This window comes from Falco peregrinus, chromosome Z, assembly GCF_023634155.1.
Source record: "Falco peregrinus isolate bFalPer1 chromosome Z, bFalPer1.pri, whole genome shotgun sequence".
Lineage (NCBI taxonomy): Eukaryota > Metazoa > Chordata > Aves > Falconiformes > Falconidae > Falco > Falco peregrinus.
In genome coordinates this window covers 72,674,134-72,693,065 of record NC_073739.1, presented here as the reverse complement: position 1 = coordinate 72,693,065, position 18,932 = coordinate 72,674,134, and the positions used below count along the sequence as shown (strand labels likewise).

Below are 18,932 nucleotides of genomic sequence, written 5' to 3'. Positions count from 1 at the left end.
GTGCTTTGCAGAACTGAATTTACTTACAATATTCCATAAAGAGAAAATGCCATTTTACTCAAAGATAGATGCATGAAGGAAATAGATGTTAGATGTATAGAGAAAACAGAGATGCTACTTCAAGGTAAATACTGTCATATCCAATGTCAAGATTCAAGCAGCTTACAGCCATTTATAAAATTATTGTTTTGGCCAAGTTTATTTTTTCAATTACAGTATCAAAGTCAAGAGGCCAGTTTTTTAAGAAGGAGGAAATGGCAGCTGTTTCCCAAAGATGGATTGTTTAGGTGCCTACACATGGATTTGCAAAACAGCCTTAGACTTTTATGACAAGCTCAGTCAGTAAGTTCATTTCATTTATACTGAAGCAGTAGGATCCAGCATAAAATAATTACTTTACAGTTGTGCTTTTAAACAGTAGGATTCAATCTTTTTTTTCTATTCCAAACATCCTTCACACCGAAATCTGCTTTTGACAGTGGCTGGGAATTAGCTGATCCCATTTAACAGTACTAGTAAGCATAACACAATTGCAGCCTGCATTGCCTTTCGCAATTGATTGCTGTTTGATTCTCTTGCAGCTTTTGACTACCAGAGAGAATATCCCCAAACTTAAGATACCTGAAAAACAAGATAAATAACTACTTTCTTCCTAATTCTGTCTATTTTTATTACTTCTTCCATTTGTCACATACTTCGTCTATTAACTTCCACAAAATGGTGATGAGGAGTTTTGTAACAACTCCCGTGTAGGGCATTGAGATACCATGGGCACACACACCATCCTGTGCGACAGCGTGTTAATACACCGAAGTCAGCAGAAATGAAGTAATAAAGCAGTCAAAATAGAGAAGCTTTCAATCTGAGGCATTAGGCAACCACTTTTATCAAGTCTCTATTTTGTAAAGCTTCGGAATTGCAGCCACTCCGAGGAGGTAAGAGAGGAGGATGTGCCACCAGATCAGCATGGCAACAGCACCAGTGCTACTGACCCAGAAAGAAAACGCTCACCTGGGGAGATTTCTTCCAGTCACCTCACACAGTCCTAATCCACGTATCGAACACAAAAAGCAACAAAGCAGCAGCCGATCAGTGCCACCGTAGATGCCGAAATCACCGTGATTGCGCTGCCGGCAATGCTAACCAAGAGCCCCAGGCCAATGCCGAGAATGATCTGGGCCAGCTGGACCATGCAGGTGAGAGCGGCACAGTCAATGCCCTTCCCTCGCCCCTGATCTCCAGTTTGTTCCCCATCCTGCAGCTTCAGGTTCTGCAAATAGGCACAAAACAAACCCCGGTGAAATCAGACAACACTGACAACACAGCTCTCAGCCAACACACTGCCACGACCCCCACATGCAGCTTCCTCGTTCTCTTCTGTTTTTCCTGCTTGTCTCGCAGAGGTTATGGAATTTAGAGAGTTTTACAAGTGATAATAAGTTTTCCAATCTTGCCCCCAAAATGCCCCATTTCTCCCATCTGCAATTTTTCCCTGTACCCCCTCTCTCAAGGAAAGAATTGAAACTTGATTGAAAAAAAATAGCCGTGTCCTTGAAGTTCAGGTCTATTTGAGCTCTGACAAACTGACATTTCACAGTACCAGACACGCCATCATGGACAATTTAGCTCAAACTCTCATGGTTGAACGGGAGCCTCAAAGGATGTTAAGATGAGTCATACTATGTGCCACATACATAGAGAGCATAATTCATTATAATGGAGCGCTGTGCTCTGAAGTCATGGCTTAAAGCACCTAAAGGAGTCCAGTACTAACATCTAAATTTAATGCTTTTATTGCTAGGGGAAAAGAAAAAAATCCTGAAAACAAATGTCCAGACTAGGATTCTTCTACGCCATCAAAGGGCATTATTAACTACCGACTATCTGTGTGTCTGCTACGATATACATAGCAGAGCAAAAAAGCTTTATTTATTATATGCAAGCATCTCATACATAAGCACCCTGTGAGGGTGATCGATCACTGGAACAGGTTAAGCAGAGGGGTTGCGTTGTCTCCATCCTTGGAAATACTCAAACCAGACAAAACACATGACCCTGTGTGGCCCTGCTTGAGCAAGGGGGTTGGACTACATGATCTCTGAAGGTCCCTTCTATCTTCAGCTGATCTATGATTCCCTCCAGGAAGGAACTATTCTGTTTTGCTGGAAAAATACATGACAGTGTACATATTTATTGATCTTCTTGCATAGGCTGTCAAATGAAGAAGGTTGTATTGTAAGAAATCAGATGTTTCCATACTGTAGGCTAGCTGTGCTGCTGTCTTCTGGTGTCCAAACACTCTTGGCCCTTAAGATGCTTTTTGCTTTTTGCAAGACCTATTACATTGCCTTTGAGCTGTTACCACACAAAGCTCAGAAGTACTGGAGACAGTCTCTTACTACTCCAGTAGACAAAATTGTGTTTGATCCTAGGGAACAGCAGCATGGAACAGGGACTGAAATAGTTGCATTTTAAAACTCAGCACATGATTTTGGTAGAATGCATAGTGAGGGAAAATGTCTGCTCTTTGTTCTGGAATGATACAGTTCTTTCACCTGAAATACTTCCAATGTTAGACGCAATTTTTTTGGAATTTTATCTACTTTGCTGGGCTATGCCCAGTGTTCTTATGTACCAGTAGTTCTGACCACAAATTATATGAAAGTGTAAATTAACACAATCGTGCATGAGATGTTTCCTTTTTATTTTTTCTATCTGTCTTGTGCATTATGGAAGATTTGAGCTAAACTTAACTCTATTAATATCAGATCTAACACAGAATAATAGATCACTTAACATCTTGCATAGCAAGTACCGTACAGCAAACATGAAATAATTGGTTGCCTTACAAGTAACATTTGAATATATTAGCCTATTAAAGTCCATGCACACTTCAGCAAATTTTATTTCACTTCTGTCTTGGAACAGCTCTGAATCAGATCTAGACTACAATTCGGTTGGCCCAAGGTTAGGACTGTGATCTCACCCTAAACTGGGTTCATTCCTTGTCTTTTGTTACATCTTTCTAAAACTCTTCATCGTGATCGTTCTCTGTTGGAAGGAACAGAGAAATTAACTGAAAAATTAGGAAACAGATCTATGAAATATTTAACCACATTGAGACATCCTCCTAGGATTCAGTAGAAGAGTTAAGAGTTTTCTTGTATTCATATCCAGATTGTGATGCTTTAAAGTTGTACAGAACAGGAGGACATGTTCTGAAGGACTTGATCTAGCCCTGTGCTGGTCTCCACTATGGTTTTATGCTGGTTTTCAATGGTTCAACATTTCTTTATTAATGTTTTCAAATGTCCTCAGATATAATGAGAACTTTTCCTAAGTCTCTTTCCCAACTCTCCTTCCCAACTCTCCTTAATTCTTCTTGTTTCTAGCTCTCCCACTAACTGAAGATCCTTGAGAGAACTTTTCCATGAAAGAGCTCAACACTTTACAAGACTGAAGATCCTGCTGTGCCCAGTAATGTGATATAAGGAATGCAAGCTTTTCCAGATTTTCCTTGGAAACAGTATTTATGCTGTGGAGGACCAAAGCCCAGACGTTTAGAGAGATAATGAGAATGTCGTATATAATTTAATACTGAACTATATAAAACTGTACTTTAATTCAATGTCTCTATTAGCTAACAGTTTTTATAACACTTTGCAATTAACTGAAATTTCTATCAGCTTCTACAGTGTGGCTATTAACCTTAGGAATTCACAAGTCAAGCCCTCAGCTAATACAGCTGGAAAGAAGGATGTAAGGAAGGCAGCATCTGAAGGCAACACAAGTGGAGCCCTGTTATCTGCTCACTGCCTGAACACGTATTGTGAATGGCTTTGTTTCAATTGTGATGATAAATAATTATTTGTCCCAGTGTGGGACTGTTTGGAGATTCTGGAGCTGGGACTTTAACTCTGTCTGTTGGAAACTTTCCATTCCTAACATGTCATCAGAAATAGTTTGAAATTAAAATTAAAAGCTGATGCCCAGTTCTAATCAGTTTTCTCCAAAAATAGACTAAACAGACCCAGACAGATATAAACTCACCCTTCCCTAGGCATTGAACTCACCTCTTCTTCCCTGTGATACTCTGCAATGAGGTGGAATGGTACTGTGTACAGCGTGCTGGACATGACGCCAAAGAGGGAACACAGAGCCAGAGTGGAAAAGACATTGGGAAACAAGCCAATTAATCCAGTACTCAGTCCAAAAAGTAGGTATCCAATGAAGTAAAGTCCCTTTAATCCTATGTATGGCAAAAGGATTTTCTGCAGGTCTGTGAAAAGAAAGTGAAAATGCTAAAAAGACTAAAACAAAATGGGTCACATTCATCAGGGAGTTCCTTTAGGCAGTTTTATTTTGTAAAATGCAGTGAAAGAGACAATCTTTGGAAGTTGCCTCAAGTTATTCTAGGTATAAACTTGCCAAAGAATACTTGCTCTTGCTGAGGATGGTCTTATTCTGGCATAGCCAACTCCAGAGAAGAAGCAGTTAACAACCATCCTGGAAGAAATGCCCTCTTTGACAACCTCAGTCGATGTTCACTTATAATGCAAATATTTGGCAAGGTGCTACAGCAAGGTCAGTAGTTAAGCTTCAAATGGGAAAAGATTTCTCTTGAGCCTCTTTTAGATGCTCAGTTCAGCCCCCAAAATGCTACTCATCTGAGTTTTTGGATTACAAGTAATTTTTTTTATCCTTGGTAAGAGCTATGGTGAAATCTATCTGGGGAACCGTGCTAGCATATTTACACATAATTTTGGAGAGCAAGGTTCATACTTCTGGCAGGAACTCCTACTGCATTGTGAAAGAGTTATTTTATGAGGAATGCAGACGGGGAGAGGCCATCAGAGGGACCTCCATGAACCTACAGCTACAGCACTGCTAGGTGAAAGAGCATCTCAGAATAATGTCCATGGCATCCATTTTAGTCTGGCATTGAACTCCAGGATGATTTTCAGTGTTCAGGGTCCGTTCACATGCAGAACAATGCCTGCACTCACAAAGTGACCCCTCATCATGTGGTCAGGACCTGTTCCTGTTAAAATACAAGTTTCTAACAATGCTGAGAAAGAATGTAACATTTCTTAATGTTTTATAGTGGAAAAAAATCCCAGTTAATTTGGCATCGCTTTAATTTTTTAAACAATGGCAAATAGTGAACGGTTTAAACACTGTTTCAAACACACAGTGTTGGAGTTCATTCCCGGCTACTTACAAGAATAGACTGATGAAGAAATTGCATTGACACACAGCCCCCAGCATCCCACCTCTACTCCTGTTTTGTAGGTAAGGTACAGCGTGGAGTTATGAGGCGCATAAGGACTACCCTGGTATACAACCTGAAAGAGATCACAGAGATGACAGAAGGCAAGGATGGACTGCATGTCATACAATACCTCCTTCTTACAGGAACAGGGTACCCAACACAGGGCCTCATCCCTGGTAGTGAAGATAATTAGCATGCAAGAAATCTGTTAAGCATCCTAAGTGCCCTAACCATTCCTTCACAGTTCTCCAAGATTCACACTCATTTATCCCAGATTCTTACATCCCAGGTTCCTCCTCAGTTATTACCCTCTGCCTTTTCCTGGACTGTCCACTCTAACTTGGCTCATTCGCTCTTTTTCCTTTGGGTGTCTCATTTCCCCACTCTCCTCCTCTCTCCACTTCTGCATTCTTACCTTAGCCTTTCTTTCCCTAATTTATCTACCATTAATTTTTTAGTTTTCTTTTTCAGGCTTACCCCAACACTGCCATTTTTCCACCCAGTAATTTTCTTCTTCAGTTCCTTATCTAGGCAAGCAAAACTTTTTCTTTCAGTTGTTCATATATGCTGCGGGAAAAAAAGCCTCCCTCTCTCCTACAGACACACAAAAAGGCAAGAAACTGGGAACATGGAAACCACAGAAGAGAGGAAGTGGCAATGACAGGATTGGTGCCAGGAGCATAATTTTACCCTGGAAGAAAGGAAGCAGACAAGTTCATGTAGGCGAGAATCACTGGCAGGGACATACAGTCTTCTGCCTGGAAATGGCATGGAAAGGGGATCACTCGGTATCACAAAGGCAAATAAATGCTGGCAGAATGGACTCAGGGAAAGGTTTAAAAAAGTATAGCAGGGACAGCCAAGTTCAAGGAGACAAGAGCTTTCAGCTACCAAGTGGCTCACTGTGTGCAAGGAGCTGCAGAACCTGAGGCCAGGGAGGCCGTGGTGCAGGTAGACAGCCTTGTGCCGACAGTGGCTATGCACCAGGGTAAGGCCAGCTGCATCCAGGCAACATCACCATCACTCTAGTTAGGGAACCTGCCCACCTCAGAGCGGCTCCAAAGCCAAAGCAGAGAATGGATGTTTGGAACAGCTCTGAGAGCTTCATTTGGAACAGTTAAATAGACACGAACAGCCTTAGAAATACTAAAAGGTTTTCCCCAAAGATCCAACAGACTGGCTCAGAATGAGGGCCTGAGATCAATTAGCTGTTTTACAAAATTCTTGTTGAGCCATTCAGATACAACTGGCTCTGCCCTCACTGTTATTTCTTCAGGATGAAAACACTGCCTCAGTTTTTTTGGTGGAGGAGGAGATGCTACAAAGAAGAAGCAGCAAGAGCATTTCATGCTATTACCTGTCCCATGAAATCCGTGAAGAAGAGCATGTTGGATAGGAAAGCCATCCATCCAAGGAGGTGGCTCACACACAGATAGCGATAGTGGGATGGCATGCTTAAAAGTGTCTTCAAGAGTGATTTAAGGGTCATCCGCCTTTGATCCTAAAAGCAAGTATTTAACAATAATACTGTATTACTTCCCTGAAGCCAATAAAATAGTTGACAGCAAATGAAGAAGGCCTCAGTATCTTTCCATTACCAAATTTCCAAGGATTTTTGGGTTTAGCTAGGAAGGTTTGCTTGGGTAGTGAATGTCCTTCAACATATATTTGATTTGTAGAGCCACTGGCTAATAAAGTGATCTGAAAGCTTCATAGAGACTCAGGGAGAGCTGGGGTATCAGTACTGATGTAACATTTCTTGCTGTTATAATCAGTAAGATTATTATAAGATTATTATTTACTTGTAGAATAAATGAAAAAAAAAAAAAAAAAGCAAAGCAAACCACAATCAGAAACGAAACTAATTTCTTTATGGAAACAAACAGCTTTATATTAAAAATTTAAAGCTGCACAGAAAAAATGAAATTCAGAATACTTTCTGAGAATTAAAACGTATCAGCTGTGGAATATGGCATTTCTGAGACTTCATTCCCATTCCCTTCTGTGCTGGAGTTTAGCACACTAGAAAACTTCACCTTTTCTGGCATATCATGAGAATCCCACCATGTACTGTCCTCCTCTCCATGAATCACAGAGTGGTTGAGGTTGGAAGGCACCTCTAGAGGTCATCTAGTCCAAGTCCCCCTACTCAAGCAGGGCCACCTACAGGTGGATGCCCTGGATGATGTCCAGACAGCTTTTGAATATGTCCAAGGATGGAGACTCCACATCTCCGGGCAACCTGTTCCAGCGCTCAGTCACCCTCACAGTGAAAAGTATTTCCTGATGTCCAGAGGAAAACTCCTGTGTTTCAGTTTGTGTCCATTGCCTCTGGTCCTGTCACTGGGGACCAGTGAAAACAGCCTGGCTCTATTGTCTTTGCACCCTCCCTTCAGGTAATTAGATACATTGATGAGAGTCCCCCTACAATTTCTCTTCTCCAGGCTAAACAGTCACAGATTTCTCGGCCTTTCCTCATATGTAAAGTGCTCTGGACCCTTAAGTCATCTTTGTGGCCCTCCACTAGACTCTGTTGACTGTATCTATGTCTCTCTTCTACTGGGCAGCCCAGAACTGATTGACAGAATCCTTGAATTGTAGAATCATTTAGGTTGGATCATAAAATCCAATTGTTAACTCAGGACAGCCAAGTCCATCACTAAACCATGTCCCTAAGCTCTGCATCTACACATTTTTAAAGCACTTTCAGGGATGGTGATTCCACCACAGCCGCCTTGGCCACCTGGGCACACGGGGGGCTCATGCCCAGCCGGCTGCCGACCAGCCCCCCCAGGCCCTTTCCCCCCAGGCAGTTCCCAGCCCCCTGCCCCCAGCCCGCAGCGCTGCGGGGGCTGGTGTGACCCACGGGCAGGACCCGGCACTGAGCCTGGTTGACCCTCACACAACTGGCCTGGGCCCATCGCTCCAGCCTGCCCAGACCCCCCTGCAGAGCCTCCTGCCCTCCCGCAGATCAACGCTCCCCCCAGCTGGGGGTCACCTGTGAACTCACTGAGGGGGCACTCGGTCCCCTCACCCAGATCGTTGGTAAAGATATGAAACAGGACTGGCCCCAACACTGGGCCCTGGCCACCAGCTGGATGTAACTCCATTCCCCACCACGCTCTGGACTCAGCCGGCTCTTGACCCAGCACAGAGCACACCCACCCAAGCCACGAGCAGCCCGTGTCTCCAGGAGAATGCTGTGGGAGATGGTGTCAAAGGCTTTACTAACATCCAGGTAGACAACATCCACAGCCTTTCCCTCATCCACTTGGTGGGTCATTGTCTTGTAGAAGGAGATCAGGTCCATCTGCCTTTCATAACCCCATGCTGGCTGGGCCTGATCCCCTGGTTGACCTGCATGTGCCACGGGATGGCAGCCAGGATGATCTGCTCCATAACCTTCCCTGGCACCGAGGTCAGGCTGGCAGGCCTGTAGCTGCCTGGATCCTCCTTCCTGCCCTTCTTGTACCTACAAGACTCGTGTCACATTGGCTGACGTCCAGTCTTCTGAGACCTCCTCACTTAGCCAGCACTGTTGATATATGATGGAGCGTGGCTTGGCCCCACCAGCTCCCTCAGTGCCCTCGGGTGGATCCCATCCAGCCCCACAGACTGGTGCGTGTCTCAGTGGAGCAGCAGGTCACTGACCGTTTCCTCCTGGACTGTGGGGACTCCATTCTGCTCCTCCTCACCCTGTCTTCCAGCTCAGGGGCTCAGTACCCAGAGGGAACCTGGGCTTGCTGTGAAAGACTGAGGCAAGAAAGCATTAAGCACCTCAGCCTTTTCCTCATCCTTTGTGGCAGCGTTCCCCCCCGCATCCAGTGAAGGATGCAGATTATCCTTGGCCCTCCTTCTGTTTCTCATGTATGTGTAAAACATTTTTGTCATCTTTTACAGCAGTGGCCAGCCTGAGTTCTAGCTGGGCTTTCTCCTCTCCATCTTCCCCCTGCATAACCTCACGACACCGCTATAGCCCTCCGGGGTTGCCTGCCCCTTCTCCCAAAGGTGGAAAACTCTGCTTTCCCCCTGAGTTTCAGCCAAAGCTCTGCTCAGCCAGGCTGGTCTTTCCTCCTGGTTTGTCTTTTGGCACATGGGGACAGGCTGCTCCTGAGCCTTTAGGACTTCCTTCTGGAAGACTGCCCAGCCCTCCTGGACCCCTTGGCCCTTCAGAACTGTCTCCCAAGGGGCTCTGTCAACCAGCCTCCTAACCAGGCCAAAGTCGGCCCTCCAAAGTCCAGCCTCTTCCTTGCTTCTCCGAGAATTAAAAACTCAATCATCTCATGATCGCTATGCCCAAGACGTCCTCCAGCCACCACATCACCCACCAGTCCCTCCCTGCCTGTAACCAGCAGACCCAGCAGGACATCTCCCCTGGCTGGCTCACTGACCAGCTGTGTCAGGAAGGTCTCTTCCACACCCTCCAGGAACCTCCCAGACTGTTTCCTCTCTGCTGTGCTGTATTTCCAGCAGACATCTGGCAAGCTGGAAGTCCCCCATGAAGGACTCCCCCCAGCGAGGACTAGCAAATGTGAGACTCCTCCCAGCTGCTTGTAGAACATTTGATCTGCCTCTTCATCCTGGTTGGGTGGTCTATAACAGACTCCCACCAGGATATCCGCCTTGTTGGCCTTCCCCCTGATCCTTACCCATAAACATTTGACCTTGTTACCACCATTCAGCTCTAGGCAGTCAAAACGCTCCCTAACATGCAGAGTTATCCCACTGCCTTTCCATCTTTATCCCTTCTGAAGAGTTTGTAGCCATCTGCTGCAGCACTCCAGCAATGCAAGTTATCCCACCATGTTTCTGTGATGGCAACTACGTCATAGCCTTTCTGCTGCATGATGGCTTGGCACTTCCTGCTGCACAATGAAACAGGGAGAGACTGTGATACGTCACAGGAGACACAGCACCACTCCAAAATCCTAGCACCCAGCTAACGTGAGCTCCAGCACCTAAACACCTAACAGCACGGCAGAAATAACTCATTTCAAAATCATGACATTATTGATGCTGGTTAACCAATCTCACTGATGGGGCAAAAGAAAATTTCTCACCACCTTCAGCACCCCACCATGTCTTCCTCCTCCTTGTCTGAGCCTTGTACTTCAAAATTCTCTCTCAATTTCTTTTCCAGTCACATTCATCAGATCACTTCTATCACTTGAATTTTTTTTTAGTACTGTAGGTGTGCTTGCTGTCAGGAATTTGCAACACACAATTCTTACTGCTTTAAAGCTCCTGCATGATTCTTTGCTTTTAAAGAGAAGAAGATATTACTTTATCTGTGCATGATGGAACACTTCCGATTTTCTCTAGTGATGTGTGGAGGCAACAGTGCTGGGAGAGATGATAAAGGAAGCTGTATGGTCATGAAATGTGGAAGAACTGTAAAAGTTATGTTCATTATTGGAAAGTTGAATTTTGTCTTCAATTTGCTGTTAAGATAATGACATTTTTTAGTTCCTTCTCTCAGTGTTCTACTCACTTTTCACAATTCTGCTTTCCTTTGAACTAGGTTATGTTCAAGCTACTCTATGAATAATCACCATGTATAAAGTTGGAAAATACTTTGCTCCAGTGGGTGAATTTTAATCCTCACAGGAATGCCAAAATTGAAGTTGCTGACTTTCACCTTGAACTGCATATTGTCCAAATCCCTTGGAATTTCTCTGGGTATCACTTTCTCTTTTAAACAAGGTAAGCATTCTCTTCTTCCACAGTTAAAAAAACAAAACCAAGAATTCCATGTTGACTCATTAGAGTTATTTCAAAGATAATTACTATCATTTCAAATGGCATTTATTTTGTTCAACTCTTCCACATAGTTCTTTAAAACAGCCTTTCCAATTAAAGGGTTAATGTAAGGTTGGAACTAAAAAGGAAACTGCTATAATTACAAACAATAATTTGACAGCTAGATAGAAATTCTTGCTTTGTATTTAGAGATTTTAAAGAGTGGAATTGGAAAAGTTTAACACACACATTCAATACACACCAACACACAAACCCCACAGGGATTTAAATGACATGCTGAAGTTTGGCTCCATTTAAGTGCCTTATCCTTCAAAAGCTCACAATACACATTTTCTCTATAGAATCACTACAACTGGTGATTCATAAGGATACAGAGGCACCAATGTGACTTGGGTTTTATGGCAGTAGATCCTAAGTAATTTGGCACCATACTAAAGAACAAAAAATGAATCACTTCGGATGTTGGTTCATACTGTAACAGATCAAATCTCATTAATAATCATGGAAGCTATTAGCACGCAAGAGCACAGTCCTGAATTTAGAAGATATAAGGCCATGATGCCTGCAGGGGTGAAAAAAAAAAAAAGGAGACACAGAAAAACAGGAAGCCAAACCATTTCTTCAAGGAAGCAATTATAGTAATGAATGAACTCAGAAAACATGAGCCACAACAGACATACCATCAAGTCAGTGAGTGTCTAGAATTTATACACAGCCAGATACATCAAAGAAACATGAGACAGATCAAAGCACTGTATGCCTCTGACAGGCTGTCCAGTGAAAAATATAGAGAGGAGGGCAATGGCAGAAGCTTGCCCACAGCAGACACCAGAGCTTCACCCTCAGGTGTCAGACATTACAAATTCAGCAGAATTAGCTCTTCTGTTCCCCTCGCTTTCACTGCATCTGCTCTCTCTTCTTTATTTACCATCCTTTCTTTGGAGCATACATGGGCCAAGCAGTCAATGACACTCAGCATATCTGACAATTTGGAGGATGCTCACAGTTAATAGTGCTGGTGAAGGATGCTGGATGCTCAAGCTGGCCTACAGTGGGGAAATAGGGACAGCATCTCAGACAGCTAGCCAAATTCTCCCAGCAAACTGTTGCTTTGCTGTCTGCCCCTCTCCGTGTTTGTCTGGCATTCTCATCAGGCAGTGTTCATCTTTCATGTTACCTTTGTGTTGCATTTGGTGTAATATATATGTAAAAAACAAAAATATTTTCTTTGGGTTAGGAATACCCAGTGCTATTATAATACACATGATAAATAGTAAAAAGATAATATATCCCTTTTATTTGTAGCTTAAACATAAGCTTAGGTTTCCAACCACCTGCACATTCTCAGTATTTTTATCCGATTAATCAAGAAACTGTATCAGGAATAGGCATACAAGATGCCAAGAGACAAGAAATGAAATTAAAACAAGCAACTATTTCATCACTTATTGTTATACTAGGAGCCAAATATATACATTAGCCTTTGTTTACCTATGGTACCATTAGACTGCAGTGAGGATTCCTAGCAATAAAAGTCACCAACAAAACAGTAAAAACTGTCTGTTCCCAAGACCTTTCTAGAAATGTGCTCTCCAGATATTTTTCAAGCAGATTCACCTTTTCCTAGCTGCCTTAGATTGAAGCCAATCTCTCGTGAAAATGCTGCAGAAACAGTGATGATTCCAAAGTATTCGCTATTCCCTCCCACTATTCCTATTCCCAAAGTTCTGCCAAAGGCACAGCTACATCACTTCAAAATGAAACTAAAACTCCAGAAACGAGGTAGCATTGCTGTAGAAGTAGCAATTTTAAACACATCAGTACAGTCAACAAATCCTCAATGAAATGCGGAGCAACACCAAACCCAAACGTTAGACCAGGGAACAAACACTTCATATGTATTACGTATGAAAGTTGTGGACTTTCAGTGGGAGTTTCAGATTTATATCAAAGATTAATGGTGTCTAGTCCTTGTCCACAACTTAGTGTTAATTCTATCAGGACTAAAGAACAAAGTAGGTTGTCTCAACAAAGTTCACATGAGGAGGATATCAAAAGACTGACATAGAGCAGAAACATGAACCTGGTTCTCCCTCATTCCTGCCAGCTGTTCCAAGCACCAGGACTAGTCTGTCTCATTCCTCTCACTAGAAACACTGTATAAATAAAATAAAAGGTAGCAGGCTTTCTCCTGACCCTGTATCATGGTGGAAGGTTCTTTTTTTTGTGTGTGTGAAAGGGTCCATTCCAAATAGTCACCGTTAGCTAAATGAAGGGTCTCCAAGGATGCAATGATATGGCTTACAAAACCGCCTCTGCACTTACCTCTGTACATGCTGTAACAGTGCAGTTCCCTGGTTTAGCTGCAGCCTTTATTTCAGTACATGTTGATTTTAAGTAACCATTCTTGATTTCCTCCTCTATGGAGCTATATTTATAGGATTCGGTCACTTCCAACAAGAACTTTGTCTCTTCGTTTTCATCTCTGAGAGGGACTTCAGGAATACTGCGCAGATGTAATGTAAGGCAGATTAGGAAAACCAAGGCTGCAAAGAAGAAAATCACCTGGAATTCTGACGGCAAGGAGTATCCTAGTAAAGTTTGACCCCAGTCCACAGCACCCGTCAGGTAACCCAGGGCTCCTCCCAAACCTATGGGGGTAGGAAAAAAGGAGAAAAAAGATCTACTGGCATCGATAAAATAAACAAACAGCACACTATAAACCTCAGCATGTGATCCCCTCTAGAAGCAACTGAATAATCACTCTTCAGATAATTAACCACAAGAAATAGGAATACTGAGCTAATTGCATACATGAGCAGTCACCAAAATATCTCTTGAAAAATCTTCTCAACAGAGCTCTCCAAAAAACACCTGAACATATAGCAACATGGGCCTCCGTCTCTTTTCTTGACTCATTGAAGCTTTATTTTCTTTGAAATGGTGAGTCATACAAAATAAAATTGTACTGAAATTTATGGCTTTTTTAAAACTTCACAGAACAAGCAAACATTTTTAAATTATGTTGAAACTATCTATAGTTTAGACTTTGTAAAATGTATTTTATATATCTGACTAAACAGAAATACTGTCTCCATGTGAAATTCTTAAAAAAGCAAATAAACACATTTGGGTTTAGTTATCAAAATCCAAGCACCTTGCCATTCAGAAACCAAAAAGGACCAAGTACAAATGTGTAATTCTGTTTACTGATTTTCTCAGAAAAGTTAGAATAAAAGGTAAGATGAGAATGGTATCTTGCATCTTGAAGTTAATAAAAGCAGTGTTCAGTCCTATTTTTTTACAATTTCTTCTTTTTGTTACTAGTGCACACCATTTCAGAAGCACAAGAAGTGCACACTGTTATGTACAGTACAGAGCTCTGGTAAGGGAAGCAGCTTTGTGGGGTCCTGACACCTTGTTAGCCAGGCGGCTCTGCAGGACGTGGGAGTTCAGCAGGACAGAGGCATTTGAAGGACTTGGAAGTATTTCTGCTCTTCTGCTTAGGAGAACCAAAGACAATGTGCGGCAGAACCATTCTAACAAAAAGTAACATCAGTAACAGGACCTACATTTGCTTCACTTACAAAACATGGGATTTTGATTTCATTCTGCGCTTTCTGTACTTTTTTCCCTCTTAGGTCTGATTATGTCCCTCCCTCATTGTGTCCTACTGCATTTTACAGGGGACTATATCCTTGCTTGTTTGCATGAAAAACAATCAAAGCTGTTAATAACTTTTTGAAGAAAACCTACACTAAATATTTGTACAGGGTGAATATTTGATGTTCGAGGTTGTCTTTGTATACTGGTTTGATAAAAAGCAATCACGATACTGGCATGCAGTCTGAGTGTTGCATGTTGGATACATGTACTCTTCCCTCCACTTGTCTCCAGTGGTTGTTCAGTTTTGTAACTGCAAAGCTATCAAGTTTCATTTTCAAACCTTAAACTGAAGACAAACTGGGGAGCAAAATCTTGGAGGTATTTAGTACAGAAAGAAGGAAGTCAGGGAAACAGTACCTAAAACAGGAGTTAGAAAAGAAATGGGAGGATTGCTGTCTATGTCTAATAGGGGTAGAGCAAGGAATGATAAAAGTAAATTGTACGGAATGGACATTAAGATTAGATTTTAGGGGAAACTGTCTAACAACAAGGCCAGTGAAGTGCTGGAACACACTGCCTTGGCAGGGCTGCAGAACCCCTGTCAAGGGATGATTTCAAGAACAGGCTAGGCAACTGCCCATCAGGAAGAGTTAAGATACTGATGATCTTGCTATAGAGGGCACAGGGTGCTGGATCAAGTACTGCAATTTGTTCCAGTCTTTTTGACAAGATTTGTTCCACGTCCCTTTTCACAGCTAAATCTGTGGCTCCAAATTTGGAAATCAAACCTTTTTAGTATCGTACAAGAAGAAACTGCAAGGAGTTCTGCTGAAGGTAACAATATACAGAGACTCACTCCCCTCTCTGTCCATAAAAGTGATTGTTAAAAATTTTATCTGTCAGTTTCTAATGGATAATAATGATTTCATTCCCATGTGGCTTTCAGGCTCCCTTTTAATCTGTGTTCCTGGACACAGCTGTTCATGTATCCAAAATCAGATGTTGTCAATAGCTACTACACCTCACTCCTCGGCTGGAGTAACTGCCGCTGAAGCTACACGCCTCTGCTCTCAGTACAGCTCTGTAGCCACAAAAATATGCATCAACACAGACTGCATGACGTCTGATCCAGTCTGGTTTTTGTCTAGTCCTTTCACAGCGACTTCTCCCAGACACAGATGGAAGCTCCTCCCAGTTCACATTACAGCTACGCAGCCTTATCTGTCTTCCCTGTGCATTTTCTCAGCACAGGGCTCATGTAGTGCAGAAGGTTTCCTTCTGCAACTCAGCAACATTTCAAACATGTATAAAGGCAAACAAAGTGCTTCATTTGCCAGAACCTGGACTGAACCACTTGGACTTATTTTTGGAAGCTGTGAAGTTCTGAATTTTGCACAAAACTACTTCTATACAGGAAGGCAGCCCATACTGGAGTACGGCTGAAGAATGGGAATCAACTCTTCTGGTTTGTGCAGCTCTTGCTCTATGTCAAAATGTAATTTTTAGTGTGCTATGGCAAGGAAACAAGTTATATCTCTTAATTTTTACTTCCCAAAAACTTGAAAAAAAGCCCAGAACATGCTGAATAAACAGTACTTCACTTTTTTATATGATTAATTGCTCTTAGTTAAATCATGACTATGTTGCTGTAAATGACTGCAGCCTTCTGCAGCAGAATCCTTCTAGCAGCAATCACAAGTTGCTGTTCTCTGGAGTAGTGAAAACCCAGCAACAAAAGACTCGTGACTGAAGCGCCAGATCAGATGATCAGTTCATTCAAGATTAGAAACACAGTGAGGATAAAACCCATGCAATTACCTTCCCCTCCTTCCAGAGGTACGGCGGAAAAGAAGGGATCTGAGTACCTGTAAAGAGGGCGTGGTAATGCAGACCCTTCTCCTTATCCTGATGGGAGCAGACATCAAATAAATATGCTTTGATGGGGCCATCAATAAAATCAGCTGCAAAATCAAAAAGCACTACTCCCAGCATGGTAATGACTATTGCCCATGTCCGCTGCTTGTCTCTCTCCCCGTTGAAAGCTACAAAAAGAAAAACACCCTCATTCTGACAGCCACATTGCCATGTCCTGCATAACTGCATATTATCTTTCTTGATACGTCTAAATCTAAACAATGCTTAGTTAGGTGAGAGAAAGCAGTGATACCAGAATCACATCAGAGAAGTGGGATAACCGAATCGGTGTAGTGCTGAGCTCTGCTAGGCTGACTTACTGTCTTGACTCAGCACAAGCTCAGGGTACTCCAAGCTCCACAATCAAGAGCATCACTAGCCTTAATCTACTCCTTCGCACCTCCATGGCACGCTCTGGCAGCCAAACACACATGCATTTTGTAGCATTTTTTTTGTTTTATTCTATTTATCCCACTCTCACTTTGTTTTAAATAATCAAGGCTTGACTGTAACATCTTTTTTGGGGGGCAAATGAATACAAGTACAGTCAACACCAATGATATCCAGGAAGAGAGAGGAGAATAAATCAATCCATAAAAACACATGCTTCCCCCCTCTGCCAAGCCATAATGACAGCAACAACTTTCCATCAAGATTTTGTGAAGTTACAACTCAAGCTGAACTCTAACAGTGTCTAGGGATGTCACACCTATTTGATTTCTCACATTCCAGGTGCAACACGGTTTCCAAGGAGTTGCAGATTTCTCTTATTTACCAGCATGACACAGCCCTGAGTCAAGCCTGCGCTGCAATAATTAACACTAACCCATCTAAAATAGATACTCTGTTTGGAAGCATATTACATCACAAAACCAATGTTGATCATTTAACTTAACAAGGTAGATTTTAGTTTGCAAAAACTTCTCTGGGCCTAATCAGTGCTTTATTTGTATGAACTGATCAGGAACCCACATCAACACACAACATACTGTAATCACATGCACAAACTACAGAACACAATGTACAGGGTACATAACATGCAGTGTTGGGATTGAACATATATGCAGATTTCAGTGTTCCCCAGCTCCTTCAATGCAGCTGAGTAACACAATACCCAATTTTAAGTCCATTTTAGCAGAGGGAAAAAGGGAGCCCTCTTTTCTCTCTGATTCAAAAGGCTAGGATGAGTTTTGTCTGTCAGCACAGCGCATGCCCCTCACTCACCTGAGATTATCACGTCCCCATTGAGGTACAAAGCCATGCCCAACAGCATTATGATGCCCAGACCCAGAATGTAAGGTCGCCTCCTGCCCCAGCTACAGGTGCAGTGATCACTGGCTGAACCTACCACAGGCTGCAGCATGAAGCCCAGGATAGGGCTGATGAGCCACACCAGGCTGTAGAGGTTCTTGGGCAGCCCTACACTGAGCAGCACCGGCGTGACAAAGGCGGCCTCCACGGCATAGCAGAACTCCCGGCCAAACATCACCATGCTGTGCATGACCAGCCTTCCCACCGATCGCTTCCTTGGCACCACCGCTCCAGCCGTCACCACAGATCGCAGCAGAGCCTCCTCCTTCTCCCTGGTGCTGTCCATGTCAGCCTTGGCCACCTCAGAAGTGGGTGGAAGAGCCCTGTGGAAACTCTTTCGTTAAGGTCAGCGCTCTGGCTAAGCGCAGCGCTCTGGCCAGCCGGTGCTGCCTGCTCGGGCTGACATGGAGCCCAGATCATATGCTGGGTGGGATCGGTCTGCGCTGGGGGAGGGACTCACATACTTTCATGGCTCTGCGATCACAAGTTATGCAAGGAAGGGGGCAGGGAAGCGTGTGTTAACATCAGCAGGTCTGAGCTCTTGGGCGTCTGCAAAGCTCCCAACTATCCACAGCTAAAGAATTACTGTTTAAGCACAAAACACACATATAACGAGAACATATATCACACGGGCAAGATGCATGACTAGCCAGACACAAAGCTATTCCTTTTGCTGCCGTAAGACAGCGGTACTACCATGAATCCAGAGCCCTCATCTTTCCATTCAGCAAACATGAGCAGCAGAGTGCCAATTTGTCGTTGATGAAACATAGGGGAAAAATCTATATAATGTATCTGGAAAAGGATTTCAATGCACTCCATGAAGGTAAGTGAACCTACCTATTTCCTTAGGGTGCTAGTAGCACATAAAGAGCTTGACAGAAATCTTCCAAACAGCAGCTAGTATTTTTCTCTACCTGCTGTGTGCCACCCTCAATGCAACTGATTAGTTTCTTGGTTTCTGAAAAATAAAGGATCTCAGGATCACTTAGGTGTTTTTTAAAGTCTTACCTGCCAAGAGAAGGCCTTCAAAGAAATCTGCAGTGACATACCAAAACTGTACCTTGCA

The 18,932-nt window shown here is 43.0% G+C and overlaps 1 protein-coding gene across 1 annotated transcript; it reads right to left on the bottom strand.

Moving 5' to 3' along the window:
• Positions 1-18,405, bottom strand: SLC45A2 (solute carrier family 45 member 2). The gene is made up of 7 exons (XM_027797157.2): positions 17,777-18,405; positions 16,504-16,680; positions 13,358-13,683; positions 6,630-6,773; positions 5,222-5,345; positions 4,074-4,279; positions 1-1,270 (listed from the first exon to the last, which is right to left on the bottom strand). The coding sequence occupies exons 1-7, from the start codon at positions 18,147-18,149 to the stop codon at positions 1,046-1,048; spliced, it is 1,575 nt and encodes a 524-aa protein (XP_027652958.1). The 5' UTR covers positions 18,150-18,405; the 3' UTR covers positions 1-1,045.
• Positions 18,406-18,932: the final 527 nt, after the last annotated feature.

What these genes read in the sequence shown, in the direction of transcription:
- SLC45A2 (XM_027797157.2), bottom strand. Translation starts at nt 18,149, where the DNA reads ATGGACAGCACCAGGGAGAAGGAGGAGGCTCTGCTGCGATCTGTGGTG. An exon ending in CTGTTACAGCATGTACAGAG is followed by an intron (nt 6,774 to 13,357) that starts GTAAGTGCAGAG and finishes ACTTGCTTTTAG; the next exon opens with GATCAAAGGCGGATGACCCT. An exon ending in AGTATCACAGGGAAGAAGAG is followed by an intron (nt 1,271 to 4,073) that starts GTGAGTTCAATG and finishes GCCTATTTGCAG; the next exon opens with AACCTGAAGCTGCAGGATGG.